Source organism: Lagopus leucura, unplaced genomic scaffold (assembly GCF_019238085.1).
Source record: "Lagopus leucura isolate 7727_CA_CO unplaced genomic scaffold, USGS_WTPT01 Super-Scaffold_760, whole genome shotgun sequence".
Classification (NCBI taxonomy): Eukaryota; Metazoa; Chordata; class Aves; order Galliformes; family Phasianidae; genus Lagopus; species Lagopus leucura.
Genome location: NW_024962257.1, coordinates 7228583 through 7244018, shown reverse-complemented (window position 1 = coordinate 7244018; position 15436 = coordinate 7228583). Strand labels below are relative to the sequence as shown.

Below are 15436 nucleotides of genomic sequence, written 5' to 3'. Positions count from 1 at the left end.
GGTGGCTTTGTTCTGGTGCTGGTGATAGTCATAGCATGCACTCAGCAGTCCCAGGAAATGAAAAGCTCGACCAGAGCCCATGTTACGCCTCCATACTAAATGAAAATTCTCTGTCTCCCACTGGCATGGTGTATATCACACTTTCCTGGAAAAATTGGACTTGGAGCAGTTCAGAAATTCTGGGAGAAGCTGTGAAAAATGCAGCTTAACCTAGTACAAGTCTCAAACATGGCCAAAAAAAGAAAAAAAGTGAAAAAAGTGAAAAAGCAGTAAATTGGGTTTTTATATGCTGTTTCTCTAGAAATAAAATGTGGATATTCATTCATTAACTAAAAATTAGACTTCAGCTTTTCCAAAGACATAAGTGAGATCAGATTTTTTTTTAATCTAGCTACAACAAGCAACTTTTTCTGTGGCACTTTTCCTCTCTACACTTTTCCTTTTGTTGTTGCATTTTGTTTGTTTTGTTTTTAAGTGGCTGCATCAAAGCAGAAGCTGCCAAAATTGTTATAAGTGTTTCATCTGATGATGCAATATCATTTCAGCCCTTTAACCATCATCTCCATACTCAGTTCCTGTAGTCTTCTGTCCTTGCTTGATGGACAAAGGCAGCATCTTTCTTGGCTTTTCATTTTTGTCATTTCTCACCACATTCAATCTCTCTATTTGCTTTTGCTTCTTTATCTTAAGTTTTAGATTCTCTCCATAGCCTGACCTACTGCTCCTTATGTTTGTATCTGACTATAGTTCTTCACATTACACTTTTGCTAGTAATAAGAGTTTAGAATACCTTCTTAAAGCAAACAAGACCTCATCAAACTGGTTCAGTTTCTGTGCAGATGTGTTCATATGCAAGGGCTGTGTAGATATGAGAGATTTAAGATACATATGATTTGACAATATTAGGAAGCATTCTTCTCATTCTGAAGGTCTGAAATTTGGAAACACTGCATCAAGCCAGACCAAAATCTTGGTCTAAAAAGGGATGTAGTTACACAATTGTAATTGTCTGCACAGTCACCACTTAAGCCATTTGTGAAGACACTACTGGGAGATGTGAGGGCAACACAGATATCTTTGTGGGCAGCATTCCTCAGGGAAGGTCATTCTGATCATTCTCACATTTGGCCAGGCCATTTCCATCAGAGAGCTTCAATAGTTCAGCAGGAATCAAACCTTCAGTGGTATCACTATCACACAAGGTGCAGTAGTCGCTACTGCTGAATGACACACTTGCCACCTCCAAAGATTCCTGAAGCATAATACAGTCACTCTTTCCAGGCTGTAAGTGGGAGGGATAACTCCTTCCCACACTAGAGCTCTCAAGGTTGGCTTTAATTTTTTCAGAGATTTTCAGGTCAGTTGTATCATTAGCCTGGTTTTGGGTTACCAGCATTGCTGGCCTGACTTCTATCTCTTCTCCTCTTACACATCTGCTGGGGACATGCTGCTGGCTTGGACCAGAGGCAAAGGCAATCATCTCTTCTTCAGCAGCCAAATTTGTGCTTTCCATAGGTCTCAAGGAAATCTGGGAAATCAGTTCTTGGATGCTTAGCTCAGAAACTTCATCTGCAGTCACTTTGTTTGAGTTGCTTGCCTCTTCTCTTTTGAGTTGGCTACAAGCCTCATTGGGTCCGACCCAGTCCTAGTGAAAGGATCAGTAAGTTCAGGACAATTTGCTCAGAGGTGGAATTTTCAAACTAACTGTTCCATCTACATGTCTTTGGCACAATAATCCAGAGGTTTATTGCAAATCTAATAGGTGAAATGTAAGTTATGGAGTAGTGATAGCATTCAATTTTCCTGAGGGAAGATTTCATAATAAATTTTTGAGATCTCATCTCCATAACATGCTACATGCTTCTTCTATTCCTTTGGCTTTGCAAAGTCATCAGGCATCTTTCATATTCAGTATGTATATCAGAAGATGGAAGATGAGAGAAGGTAAATACACTACTGATGCTTTTTGACTTTTGCTGCTTTCGTTAAACAGATCTGCCCTGTTTTTTCTTTTTTTTTTTTTTTTCTTTTTTTTTTCCCCTTTTCTTTTTTCCTCTTGGATTTAGTGCTGGTTTTCAGAAGGGCTCTCAGTATGGAGGGAACAACAGTGGTCAACATGAAGACCATTCAAACGTACCTTAGATATCTGAAAGTGGAGGGGGAACTTACTGGAAGAATGCAGCAATGTGAATTTTCTACAAGGGAGAAGCTGCCTGGTTGGGAAAGACTGCAGCTTCCTCCATCTCTCTGTTTCAAGCTAACAGAGAAAATACTTGCTTCCCTGTGAGAGGCAAACTTGATTTATTAAACCAGAGCAACCTTTGAATGATGTACTTGGATACCAGTGTTGTCTGGCTCAACAAGGGGGAGGCTGAAGGCACCAGTTATTGGTAATATATAAATATATAAAAGATTCTGTGGATGCGAAAAAAGGATAGATGGTAGATGGATGAGGAATGATTTACTGGAGGGATTTTATTTCTACAGAGGCAGAAGCTGTTCTGATGGTGTAGTTAGTATTTGGAGAAAGAAAACTAGGAAACCATGGACTCCCAGGAAGACCAAAGCCATGTGTTGGTAGCACTGCTCAGGAGGTAGAACAATTGGTCCCAGAAACAAATCAACCCTCCCCTTAACTGAAGAACATAAGAAGTCAATGGAACATCTTACCTTAAAATTCCCATTGTGCAAATTATAGAGTGGCTGAAAGAAAGCAGCTGGTGTGGGAATATTAAGGCAGGAGAGGACTTTTGGCCTGAGGTGAGAAAACAACACTTTAAAATCAAATTGTTCTGCAGTGTCTTGATGGTATAGCACACTGATGAGATGAAAACCCAACACTACTGCTGGAAGGACTGCAGTAGAAGCTCATTTTATGTGTTTCCTGACATCCTTTGTTTGTCTCTTGCACATGCATTCAATTTTTCTAGTCCAGTCTTCTCAAAAGTTTCTGAGGAACGCTGTATATTGCAAAATCAGTACTAGTTTATTACTCATTATATGCACTGAGCTACTTATGCATTTGTTTAGCATTGTTTGATCTAAACTACCTCTTCAAGCAGTATTTTAGTGAGCTAGTTTCACCAGATTTAGGGAAAGTTCTGCCATATATCATTGCCCATTTATTAGTCTATCTCATAGAAATATTTTATCATATGGACAAGTATTCTGTTTCTCTGACAACAACATGTATATGGAGCATAATAGGTGTACGTCAAGGCAGAAAAGGTTTTTGTGTTACCAGCATAAAAGAGAGAAGAGTATGGTTGAGCCAAGGTTTTACATGCACTAATTTCTATAGTTTGCCTATATTGACATTTTTGATTATTCTGTTGATTCATACGTATTGACTACTAGTAGGTATGTCACTAACAGCTTAACTTCTGTACCACTTTAACCATCCTTCAGGACTGCTGTATGCTTGCATTTCTGATTTACCTACATGAAACAACTCAAAGTATCCATGGGTTTAAATCTTCTTAAGTCCAAGAGACCAGCTTGTATGCCAAGGTGTTTTGGTCTCCTTAATTATTAAGTAGGGGGTGATTAATTGTCATTAGTCAAGGATTACATCATGTCCTGAGATTGTCAAAAGAGCTTTTGAGCATGTTAGAATCTGATTGTGCAGCAAAAGTAGAAAGCAAAACAGATGTAAACGCTTAATTTCTCTTTGGGCTATGCAAATCAAGGAGAACTTAATGAAGTATCATAATGTACCTTGAAGAAAGCTTGCAGTTCCAAAATAAATACAGTAGGGTGCCAAAACTCAGAGGAATGATCAAGAACTCGAATGTTCTGGTATCAAAGAGGTTTTCAGACAGTTTGGATGCATCTATAAAAAGAACATGCACAAAAAAAAAAAAAAAAAAAAAAAAAAGATAAAAAGCCTAGATTTTAAGGTAGATCTCCAAATAAACAATCAGTGCAACAACCCAACAACAAAAGAACAACAGCAACCCTTGAAATTAAGGCAAAAACAACATTCTTTTTACCTTCTCTTTGAAATACTGTTGTCTGGCTCCAGTCGCTCCACTGACTGTGGTATGAATCCTCAATTTCAGAAACTTTGCAGCGAACTCTTGCAACATAAGAGATGCCACTGTGAAATTCTGTGCCTTCAATTTCTATCTGTGGTAGTGAACTGGGTGGTGTCTTGTTCTGTGCAGTCTGCAAGTTATTACAAAGGTTTCTATTAACGAGGCAAAGGGAGAATATTTTAATAACTACTTTTTTCCCCAACTGTCCGTTCCTGGATGCAAGAAGGCCTCCATGATGACAACTGATATCTGAATGCAGGATTAAGAAGATTTATTGATCTCCACAGTGTTTTATATAAAACCACTTTATCTTTGTGTGGCAAACCAGAAAGGCTATCTTAAAGTAATCAGCTGCCAGAAGGCTCTGAGCTGAGTGGCAAGGCCATTGCACTGTATCAGTGTGTTGCCCATCCAGTTACCTCCCATGACGAGCTGTACTCCTTGTACTGCAACTGGTACTGGAGAATTTCATCAAGGTAGGAAGGCACAGTCCACCATATCTGACACTTGCTGGCAGTAACATTGCTCTGGATGTTCAAAGGTGGATCAAGTTTTACTGCAAATAGAGAGAGAGGTTTTCCACAATATTTGGGACTGAAGCACCGCAGAAGGAGATGCATGTTCCTAGGCTGATCAAAGTCTTGGAAGATCAAGCTGCTTCTAGTGATACTAAATGCAACAGTAGACTGAATTAGCTTTTGGAGTAGGTCAAAACAGGTAGGGAACTGGCATAAAGGGATGCTGTCTCATCCCCTGGGGATATTCCTGCAAGCAAAGAGCCACTCAAGATGTCACCATCTCTTCCAGTGTGGCACTGGTATACAGAGGCTTTGAGATTTCAAGCTCTATGCCATCTGTCTGAAGTACTGTGCCATGGGATCTAGAATTAGATCCACAACTTAGATTCTTTGTGACTTCATTTATTTGTGGCAAAACAGCAAACAGCTACCATGATAACAATCGAGTGGTACATTATCCATAGCACAGGCAAACAGGATGCAGACAAGAAATACAACCAAAATGTATTCAAGAGCAAACACTCTCTGAACTCCAGAAAAAGTCAAAATGGAGAGACACTGGGACTTCATCCCTACTGCTAAAGCCCAGATAATGTACTCTGCAGGGCTATACAGTCTGGCTTGTTGCCATTACTTTCACCTGTTTTGAGACACCCTTTTAATCAGGAAGTATATCAGATCCTTCCCAAAGATTCCAGACAGAGCCTCGGCCCACAGCTGCCCTGGTTTGCACTTACTGTGCTGGCGGGGACTGTACTCCTGGAAGGTAACATATGTGTGATTGCTTCCATAGAAGTTGCCTTGGAGAGAGACTCTGTAACCATCTGTTTCCAAGATCTGTCTTGCTAAGCGCATCGTGCAGTGGTACTGATCCTGCATGCTGTCTCTGGCAGTCAGCTGGCAGCTGGCATTTTGGCCCTTTGACCAGAGGCTAAAAAAAATGGAAAGGCTGAAGGTTTCTTTTAAGTCATGTGATTAAGTGCTTTACAGCTTTAAAATGCTGTATCATTAAGAGTTACGCTATTTTTGACTTCATGTGAGGCATCAAATGTCAGAGCAGCTTACGCTCATGTAACAGTTTATTAATTACTGGTAGTCAAGATAACTTTATTACATAATCTAAAAAGGCTAATCTCAAATTAGCATACACAATGCTTATTATCCTATCACATCACAAATTATTCACCAGATTTCTCATCTTAGATGTAGAATTACTCACATAATAAACCTGCTACTAAAGCCCTGCATGTTTCCCAATGACACAGAGTCAAGGCTACAACAGGAGGGCTTTCTGCACTGAGCGGCCCTTACTAGCAGATAATACTGGAGCAGAAGACCACCCTGAGTCTGCAGGATGCCACACAGCTGCAAGAGCTCTGCTGCACTTCTTGACGCTGTGGAAGACTGAGAAGAGAGCAGCTGGGTGACTGAACTGGCAATGTCCAAAGCAAGGAAAGCCCCCAGCCATGACCTGTCTCTGCCTCTGTGTGCTGCCCTTCCCGTGCCAGGGCCAGGAGAGCCACAGGCAGCTCTCAGCTTGCAGCTCTTACTTTGTGAAATGCAGGTGGAAAGGTCCATCACCCACGGGCTCCTCAGGTGCCCACGTACAGCTCACAGTAGTCACGTAGTTATTCAGGCAGCTCAGGCTGCCAGGGAAATCTGCAGAAGAAGCAGACAGGAGCTGCATTCATGTTATCACCTAACGAGATCTAAAATGCACTACTTGCTAGCCTTTCCTTTAGTGATGCCTTCCTCACAATACACTCTTCCTCTCTGGTACTGCACTTCCCTGTGTGAGACGAGTGTAAGACCTTAGGGCAGACTGTGCAGTGGCTGTGCTTTCTGCTGCTCAGCTTGTCTGCTATGAGCGTGGCTTCCCAGGTCTGGCACTGCCAGCCAGCTGTACCACTGCTCAGGAACCAGAAAAGGGCAACCATGAGATCTTATGTTCCATTCCTTAGAGTCTTCACATAAAAATGAGAGCATGTATACACACCTCCCACAGTGGACCTATTCAGAATCTCCCCTTACCTCTCCCTTGTCCTTCACCAAGAAGCAGCACAGCAATAATGCACAGGTGAAGGCCAGTCTGCTGCACATTTCGCCCCATTCCAGACAGTATCTAAATCAGAACAATTGTTAGAAGAGTTTTTTTCAGTAGTTGTACCAGCAGCTTCAGCTCCACGCTCCTGCCAGGACAAACACAAGCTGGCAGATGCATTCATGTTTCCCTGTGTGCTGTTTCTGATGGAAACTGAAAACAGATGCTTAGAGAAACATGTAGTGATAGAATCATAGAATATTAAGGCTGGAAAAGACTTCCAAGATGGTCTACTCCAATCATCCACCTGCCACCAGCATTGCCCACTACAACAATACATCTGCCCTTTCCTTAAATGTCTGCGGGCTTGGTGGCTCCACTTCCCTGGGCAGCCTGTGCCAGTGCCTGACTGCTCTTTCTGACCAGAGACAGCATTGAAGCTCTTCTCTGAAAACCTTCTCAGTCTCCAGATGTTGCAGCTCATGGGTCTCCTGGAGCAGACATAATTTCTGCATCTTCAAGGCTTCAATGCTTTTTTTTTTTCCTCTCATGAGCAGTATTTACCTGCTGAAAGCATCTACACCATAACCACTATCTGCCTTTAATGATAGGTCTTTCTTCACTTGAGGGACTCACTGATTTTCTGCCGTTTCCTGATGGAAACCTCCCCTTTTTCTTCACTAGAGGAAAGTTTCCTTGGGCTGCTGGTGTCACAAAAGTTCTAGGGGAGTCTTCCTTCAAACCACCTGAAGTTGCCTTGAGCCATTGTGAAATGGTTTGAGGTCAGTACACAAGCTGGGAAAGAAAAGGGTGTTCTAGCACAAACTTTTTTTTTTTTTTTTTTTTTAATAAATTATTCCATTTCATATCTGAAAGAAACCAAGACCTGTCATAATTTTCTCTCTTACATGTTCAAACACATGCATACAGAAAAAGCCACCATTCCAGATAGATAAGCAAGCTGCCCACCTGCAGCAAGAGAATCTTGGCATCTGTACTTCCTTGCAATAAGTATTTTCTTTGCTGCAAAAGAAAACCCCGAAAGACAGAAATTGAAAGAATAGCCAACATGTTTCTGGCCAAACACTCATCTGGGATGTAGAAAACTTAGGACCCGGTCATTGCCACAATATACTGAAAGGGACTGTGTTGGAATTTGAAACTTTTCTTCTGCAATATCGAATAGTCTCTCCACAGGGCTATATGGGACTCTGTCTTTCTTTTTAAATAGGAATTCCATTCTGTGATTTCTTTCCTAATGAGCTTTCCATTGGAAGATATTCCAGCAAACAAAAGTTGAATATGAAGAATCCTGACCCAGTGTACTCATGGCGTATTTGGGAGATGCTTCCAACTTGTGGCAATGTTTGCCACTAGCTTCATGCTGCAAGAAAGGTCAGCACCTCTGCAGACAGCATGCTGCTCTAAGAAGCCCATGATTCAGCCTGGAGTCCAGAAAACACAGAGTGAGAGCATGAACCAAGAGCACTTCTGAGCTTACCCTAAAGCAGTTATTTGCAGAATTCAAAATTAAGAGGAAAATGTTTCCATGGCTTCCCCAGTGCAGGTACAGAACTGAGCTCTGGGGTAAGAGGAGGCTGTGAGAATGTCCTGTCTTGAAAGGGCATGGTTGACTTATTGCGGGGGAGGAGGAGGGAATGCCACCTCTATGAACTTTCAGAAGCAGCTGGAGGAAAGAGAGATTCACAACAGGATAGAGGAAACTCTGAGCGTAGCGCTGGCAAAAAGCCAAGTGAGCTTAAGCAGGCTATGGAATGAGTGTGGTTTCTAGTCAGCAGGGGCTCTGGAGTGGTCTTGAATGGGACTGAGAAGAAGTCTATACTTAGGAAGGACTGTGATGTTTCAATCAGCAGGATTGTTTCATTGAAGGTATTGTATGATCTGATAACTACAGAAGCAGGAGCTGGACTCTATGGTCAAAAGCATCCTTCCACTCCCAGATGTCACACAACCAAGCAGCACTCCTATAGCAAACTCCTTCCTATGATTAGATTTGCTTACAGCATAGCTTTTCTGAATTAAGTAGGAAAATAATCAGAATGTCTCAGAAATTGATCAAAGGAAAAAAAAAAATCTTTTTGGCTTCCAATTCACCATGCCTTCATTTATGGGTTTTTGGTAGACATCCTGTTTTGCTACAGACCTTCTTCAGAGTGGGCGTTGCATAGAGGAAGCGCCTCTGTTAGCTGAGTTTAGCTGGGGGAGGTGGGAGGCACGTCATCTCTCCTGCTTATCATCCTGATCAGAGTTGCATATGATCCCTGTGATAAGTACAGTAAGGCTGACTAAATCTGAAATAGACAGAGATGTGTAAGCACATGCACAAATAGAATTATGCATACTATTATAAATGCCCAGGCACACAAAGAACATCAAAATTACTACACAAGGTAATCACCTATTTCCAGGTAAACGTAGCTAATTTGTTAATACTCCTTCCCCTCTCTCTCAACCTCTCAAAAATTCTCTTTGTTCAGTTCTTCAATGTCTGAAGGACGCCAGACATCTACAATTGCTCTTTCTCACCTGGAAACAAATACAGTGTTGTTTAAATGCTGATCTGTGTGTTACAAGTCACATGAACGTTTGTTGTAGTGGGGTAATGGAACGCTAAGTTCTGAAAAGTTTAGAAGAAAATGATTTGGGGCAAGTAGCAGATAAGCAGCTGAGCCACAGCCTGCAGTACACTGACACAATTACAAGAACCAGCACAGATCTTGGATGTGTATCAATTAAAAGAAGTGCTATTGCAACTACTTTTAGCATTTGTAATGCCATTATTAGTTCTTCCCTTGAGATCCAAGCTTTCAATAAGATGTTACTGAAAAGATTAAAATGGTTCTGATACGAGCTATAAGAATGATTTAATCTTTGATATCTTTTGTCTGAGATAAACAACTGAGAGATCAAGTCATCTCTTAGACTTAACCAAAGGAAAGGCTAAGAAGCAATTTTACGCCAGCTAGAATTATCAGTACAGGAAGAGTACTTCAGATAGGAGAAAAGTTGCTTTTTAAAATCTGCTAGAGAAAGATGGAGAGAGTTCAGTAGTTACGAGCTGAAGATAGATAAGGTATCTTCATTTCTAAAGGGCAGAAGGTGAACAGAGGAGAACCACATCTCTTACCAAAGCCTCTTACCTAAGCATATGTTCTAACACTTACAATCTATAAAACTTGGTTAGGTATCCAGAAAATAAAATAAATTCCTTTGCTCAGATGAAAGTCACAAGACTGATACAGGACTTCTTAGTTACAGCTCTCTGTCCTTAAGTTATCACAATGAACTTTTCTCTGAACACCTGCAGTCCTCTACTTTGCAGAGGTAAACCTGCTGTATGTCCAGTCAGCTGGTTCACAAACAGGTGATATCACTTCTCAGTAATTGCCAAGCACTTCCCTATGTGCAGAAAGGCAATAATGGTACAAGTATTAGCATCTGGGGGAACTGATAACTGCAGAGACATCATGAGGCTGAGCTCTGTCTGCTGAACATTACAATGAGATCTGTCTTGTAAGAAGCAACTGTATGTTTTCCTAGTATCCTAGATATACTCCAGTGCCTTTTCTCATTGTTCAGATCTGCTTTGCTTCCCACCTGCTTCAAATTACTCAGCTGTGGAAACTGAATTGCCACATCGCCCAAAGACTGATGACAGCCCAGCCAGCCCACAGATAAACTGTTCTGCTAAGGTCCAGAAGAAAATGCCTGCTTCAGTAATGTTTTCTTCTTCTGTTGGTAGGAATGAAGATTTTTATAGGCCAAATAGCAAAGTGAATGCATATGGCTAATTCAAACCTCAGTTCTCCTTGACAGCAGACAGCCACTGAGGGGGCAAAAATGAGATAAGTGCAAAAGCCCTTTTCAATTTCAGTGAGAATGGAGCAAAGGAATTCTCAATGGCCTAGTGAGCATTTGTCATTACTACCAGTGACCATCATCTCAGAACACTGCCAATTCTTTTCACAGCAGCAGGAGAACAAGAACCTAATAATCAAGCCAGGAAGCAAGCAGAAGCTAACAAGATGTCAGCGCTGGTGACCTTGGGTTCCCAATGATCTCAGCTGGTTGCAATAGTATTCCCATCCTTTCTTCCTGGGCAGAGTTCTCTTGCCTACTGTCTGCTCAAGAAAATAAGGCTTTGCAGCTGTGCCTTTTCCATACCTTCCTGTAGTTCTATTTCCCATTTCAAACAGAATTTCTACAAAATACAGATTTCCCAAATGCTCAGCTGTTGTTGCCAAATCTGTTCATGTTAACAGAAATCCATATTCAAAGTTTAGTCTCACTCTCACATTTGAGGTCCAGTACAACACAAAATAAAAAGTTAGTTTTGATTTTTAGAATGTATAGGGTGAAATAAATATACTGATAGGTAAGAGAATTAATATGAGATGGTGATAGCGCACTCTCAGCATATAGGCAGCCTAGATGTTCTCTGGTTTGAAGCGACTCAGCAGAGCTGCCAGGAGAGACTAAAAAAATGAAGCTGAGGTAGCTCAGAAGAGAATTATAGGCACCAGCGTGTAAGCAACAGCATGGCAGAAATTAGTGTAGGGCTGATTTGATGAACTAATTGGAGCTGGAGGCTAATATCATGGAGTTGACTTCTTGATACGGAAATGAGAGTTTACAAGAGGAAAAGGAGAAGCTGTCAGGGACTGTGAAGATGTGGACAAGAAGGTTATTTCTGATGTGACAGAGACAGGGAGAAAAGTAATAGAGTAAAAGTGACAGAAAATTCCTGTAAGAAACCCCTTAAGAAAAAATAATATGTTATCTACCCACAGAATAGATCTGTGAATGTGTCCAACAGAAACATGTAAAGCACATGTAGCTCACTCACATGATCAGCCTGTGTGTGTGTGAACTGATAGAGAATAAGAAAGTAGAAGGATTTCCCTCAAATAACCAATCTTTTGCTGCCTTTTGGAGAGCCATTTTTCCACAACTTGGTGCACAGGAACAGCTATGAACTACTGGCTTTGACAGATTTGCACCCTGTCAGCTGAGAGAAGTTTCTACATAGGAAGGCTACTGTAATAGAGTGGTACTGGTGTGTGTGTATTTTTATGTATGTACATACATATGTATGCATACATGAAAAGAATTTATTTTTGCCTGCATAGTTCCAAACACTGAGGGGGGCTATTCTGGCTGAATTCGTTTACATTCATCTTTTTCACTCAGAGAGGAGGGCCTATTTCTTTATTATTTTTTTTAAAACCAAGATGATGCCTCTTTTCAGCACAATCTAAGTCTGAATCAATGTGACAGAGCGGTTTTGTGCTCAGCAATCTAGCAGAACAAAAGTGCAAAGATCCTTCTGGTGGTTTGGTTGTTCCAGCCTCATAGTACAAGAAACAATATACAATTCCGCATTAACATGAATCAATTATATTTTTTATATCTTATATTTTATCTTAGTAGATGTATCCTATCATTATCTACTGGCTTGCAAAGCATAGAAGTAAGTTAAACCATCTTACCAGCTCAAAGGAAACTTCACTTTTCACGCTGCCTCTGTCCCTCAATAGTGCTGGGTGTGTGGTTTGATGATCAGGCAGTAGCAGCAGTGGTGTAATAAAGTAGAGCTTACTGTGCCCGATTCTAAAGATATTCTCAAGAACCAATGAAAAACTGCTCAGATTATCAGATTGAGTTGAAGTAGCTGCATCTACAATTACTCATTAGTGATGGATAATCTGAGGAATTTCTGTTAAGAGGTTAACTTTTAAAAGGCCAAATAATTTGCTGAATATGAAAGTATCTTCTTGGAACACTTCTATAAAAAGTACCAACAAGAGAGCTCTCTGTAGGTGACCTAAATCCAGTTCCTTGCCTCGTGTGAATGTGAGATGAGCCTGCATCCATTGGCCTCTGTGCAGCAGGGCTATCAGTACTGCCCAGCATCACAAGCACCCTGAGCTGCCCTGTCCTCCGCTTCTTCCCCAGTCTTTCCCTGCAATGAGCTCAGAGGGGCAATACTGGAGGCAGCAGGGACTAATGAGAGTTCCCTGTCTGCATCCCTGAAAACACAGGGAACAGATATTTCTAATACTCACTGAAATACTGCAGTGTTACAGTCAAGATCTACCAAGCTGGTCATGTACATGGGTCTGGTGCCAAAGAAGGGGAAGAGAAGATGGGTTGAATAACAGTCTCTCATTGTGAGCTTCATGGACCAAGAGACAGGGCAATGTGGAACTGGAGACACATATTTCCAAACTGTTAATGCAGTTAGGGTGATGGTGATTCTCCAAGTAGTTGCTCTCAGGTCTTCCCCACCTAGTATAACTTCTACCAGTCCCATGGGTACCCATCCAAATATATTTTACACTTCTTATCATTACAACAACCCTAAATGTGAGCAGAAACAGAAAAAGCCTTAAAATGCAAGCAACCTTTTGGAAGAGCAAATAGCACCTGCTGCCTCAGAGCTGTTGGGACAGGCATAGATTGCCTGCTACAACAGACAACATTTTGTCTCTGATAGAGACGCATTGTAACCCTGCATCTTCCAGCCTGTTGCTTTAGGACAGGGTAAGGATGCTCCAGCTATGCAGTTTTGACTTGTTTGCCTTCAGAGCTGGCAGAAAAGTCAGTACAGGAGTTCAGCATGTATTGGAATAGATGGTCAGTGCAATAGCCTGGTACCATTTCTGTACCCTGGTCATTCTGTGGCTCAAGACCACTTTCCTCTGCTCATCCACAGTAAGAGGGCTCTGTTATGTCCCCCAGGCTAAGCACACAAGTCAGCAATATCTTAAGTGCACTTTCATGTCCCTGATCATTTTGAATACTGTCGAGGGTGGAATTGAACCTGTTACAGACATTTGAATTTAGAAGAAGCCTCCCAGAAAATCAACAAAATGTGGGCTTGCAACCAGTGTGGCCCAAGGAATCCTTGGGAAAAACGTCTTTTTCAAATTAAACACTGTTAGGTCAGGGACATTTGTAAAGTTTGCTGCTAGAAGCCTCACAAAAGCAAACAACCCACACCAACCCATCAAATACCTCCACATCCACAATGCTGCATCAACAACTCTTTGGACAACAACTCTTTGGCCAAGCTTCTCTCTTACAGCTTGCTTTAATGGGGACTGTACCACCTGTTTTCAATCCTTGTGCCACGTGCCATACAATCTCCTCTCTGCCTCTTTGAGTGACCAGAGGCAGCTTCAGTCCAATGGAGCTGTGAAACAACACCTTGTACCAGATGTGTGGCTTCAGACTGTGTAGCAATGATAGAAACCTCTCCTCCAGCAGTTTTGGGGTCAATGATGTTATCAGAAGCATGGAACATGTAGAACTGAGATGTGAAAGGGCCCAGAAAGATGAGTGAGATCCCCCTCCTCCCCACAGCAGCCTTGGCCAATTACCACGAGGTCATTTTAGAAGAGCAAACAGCTGTATGATGTGTCTGTAGGAGGCAGTTACAGACAGACCATCAGCGGTGCTTCTGCCCAGTGCGCATTTGCACAGACACAGCAGAGCTTGCAGGACACTGCGAGGAACGCATCTCCCCAACGAGGAAGCAGAGCTGCCTCGCTCCTCTGCTGCCTCGCTGAGGACATGCAGGGTACTTGCAGCACAGCCGCAGAAGACGGCAAAAACAGAAAAAAAAGGAGAGAAGGAACCTAACTCACTGATATCAATCACTTTGTACGCAGGAAGGCCAGAGCTATGGGATATCTCGAGGCAGTAAAAACAGTACAGGCAAACAAGCAAACCCATGTAGGCTCAACATGAGCACGACTGGCAGCACAGCTGCTGTAAGTAATCAAATAAGGGCTGTGGATGCATAGAAAAATCTCCCACAGCACCCACCTGTAAAAGAAACAGCTTCTCTTCATTGCAAAGCTCCCTCTTGTTAAGGGAGTGTGCTGTCTGTGACAGCAATTGGAGAGCGATTTCTCTGTCCTTATTTCATCCTGTTTTCTACTCCTGATCCTTTGAGGAGGGGGAGTGAGAGAGAAGCGTGGAGTTCAGCTGGCCATCAGAGCAAAACTACTACAGGGAGCTGTGAGGTTGCTGAAAGTCTGGAGTAAAAGCTTGGGGAGAAGGAAGAGTGTTTATTGGTATCACAGGAACAGATTGTTGATGACACAGGTTCTCTCACTGTACAATCAGCACCCAAGTGCTTCTTGGGTCAGTAGCACTGTGCCTAGATAAGATGTGAGGTGTTCACATTCAATATCAGTATCACATTAACTTTTTAAGACAGTTATCCTAAACAAAACAGGCAGAGATATGTGGAGAAAACAATCACAGATGCAGTGTAAATGCCACGTTCATTGTAGGCTGCATGAGCTAGCAGAGATTGGTGAAGCTCTGTGCTGCTGACCTGTGAGCTGCAGCGAAGTCCAAGACAGGAGACAGAGCTGCAGGCACATCCAGGTGGTACAACACTCCTGAAACTTCTGCATAATTCTAATAGCTACTCAGCGCTATAGTTAATATGCTTGGAAAACGTGTGGAGAGGTGCAGGATCAGTAGGAAGCCCAAGCAGAAGGAGTTTCTCTGGAATTACGTTTTGAAGATTTTTAATTTATAGACTCTATCTGCAAAGGCAAGCCTCATCTAAAACCTGAGGTATGATTTGTCTCTTGGATATGCCATTCCCTGATGATGAGAAATGTTTTTGATTATACCCCATGGATGGGGATGGATGTAATTAATACTTAATACAAACTTTACAGCTGCATGTACAGAGGGGAGTGGTTGGAAAAGTAACAACATCTGTTGTTAGAATAGGGTAAGGGAACTCTAATGTAACAAACATGCTTGGCATTAGATACGCTTATAAGATTCCATGT

General features: G+C 41.9%; 1 protein-coding gene across 2 annotated transcripts; it reads right to left on the bottom strand.

Annotated features, from left to right (window-relative positions):
• Positions 1-1093: 1093 nt before the first annotated feature.
• On the bottom strand, positions 1094-12154 carry LOC122176395 (interleukin-9 receptor-like). 2 transcript variants are annotated; one of them, XM_042864867.1, is made up of 8 exons: positions 6587-6665; positions 6106-6214; positions 5293-5486; positions 4457-4593; positions 3993-4167; positions 3718-3832; positions 2671-2755; positions 1094-1645 (listed from the first exon to the last, which is right to left on the bottom strand). In XM_042864867.1, exons 1-8 carry the CDS (start codon positions 6663-6665, stop codon positions 1094-1096), a joined length of 1446 nt encoding a protein of 481 aa, XP_042720801.1. The 2 variants fall into 2 exon arrangements, 1 of the variants encoding a protein (XP_042720801.1); XR_006177730.1 differs by lacking the exons at positions 1094-1645; positions 2671-2755; positions 3718-3832; ... (2 more) ...; positions 6106-6214; positions 6587-6665 and adding an exon at positions 12107-12154 and having other exon boundaries at positions 5435-5486.
• Between the last annotated feature and the right edge of the window lie 3282 nt (positions 12155-15436).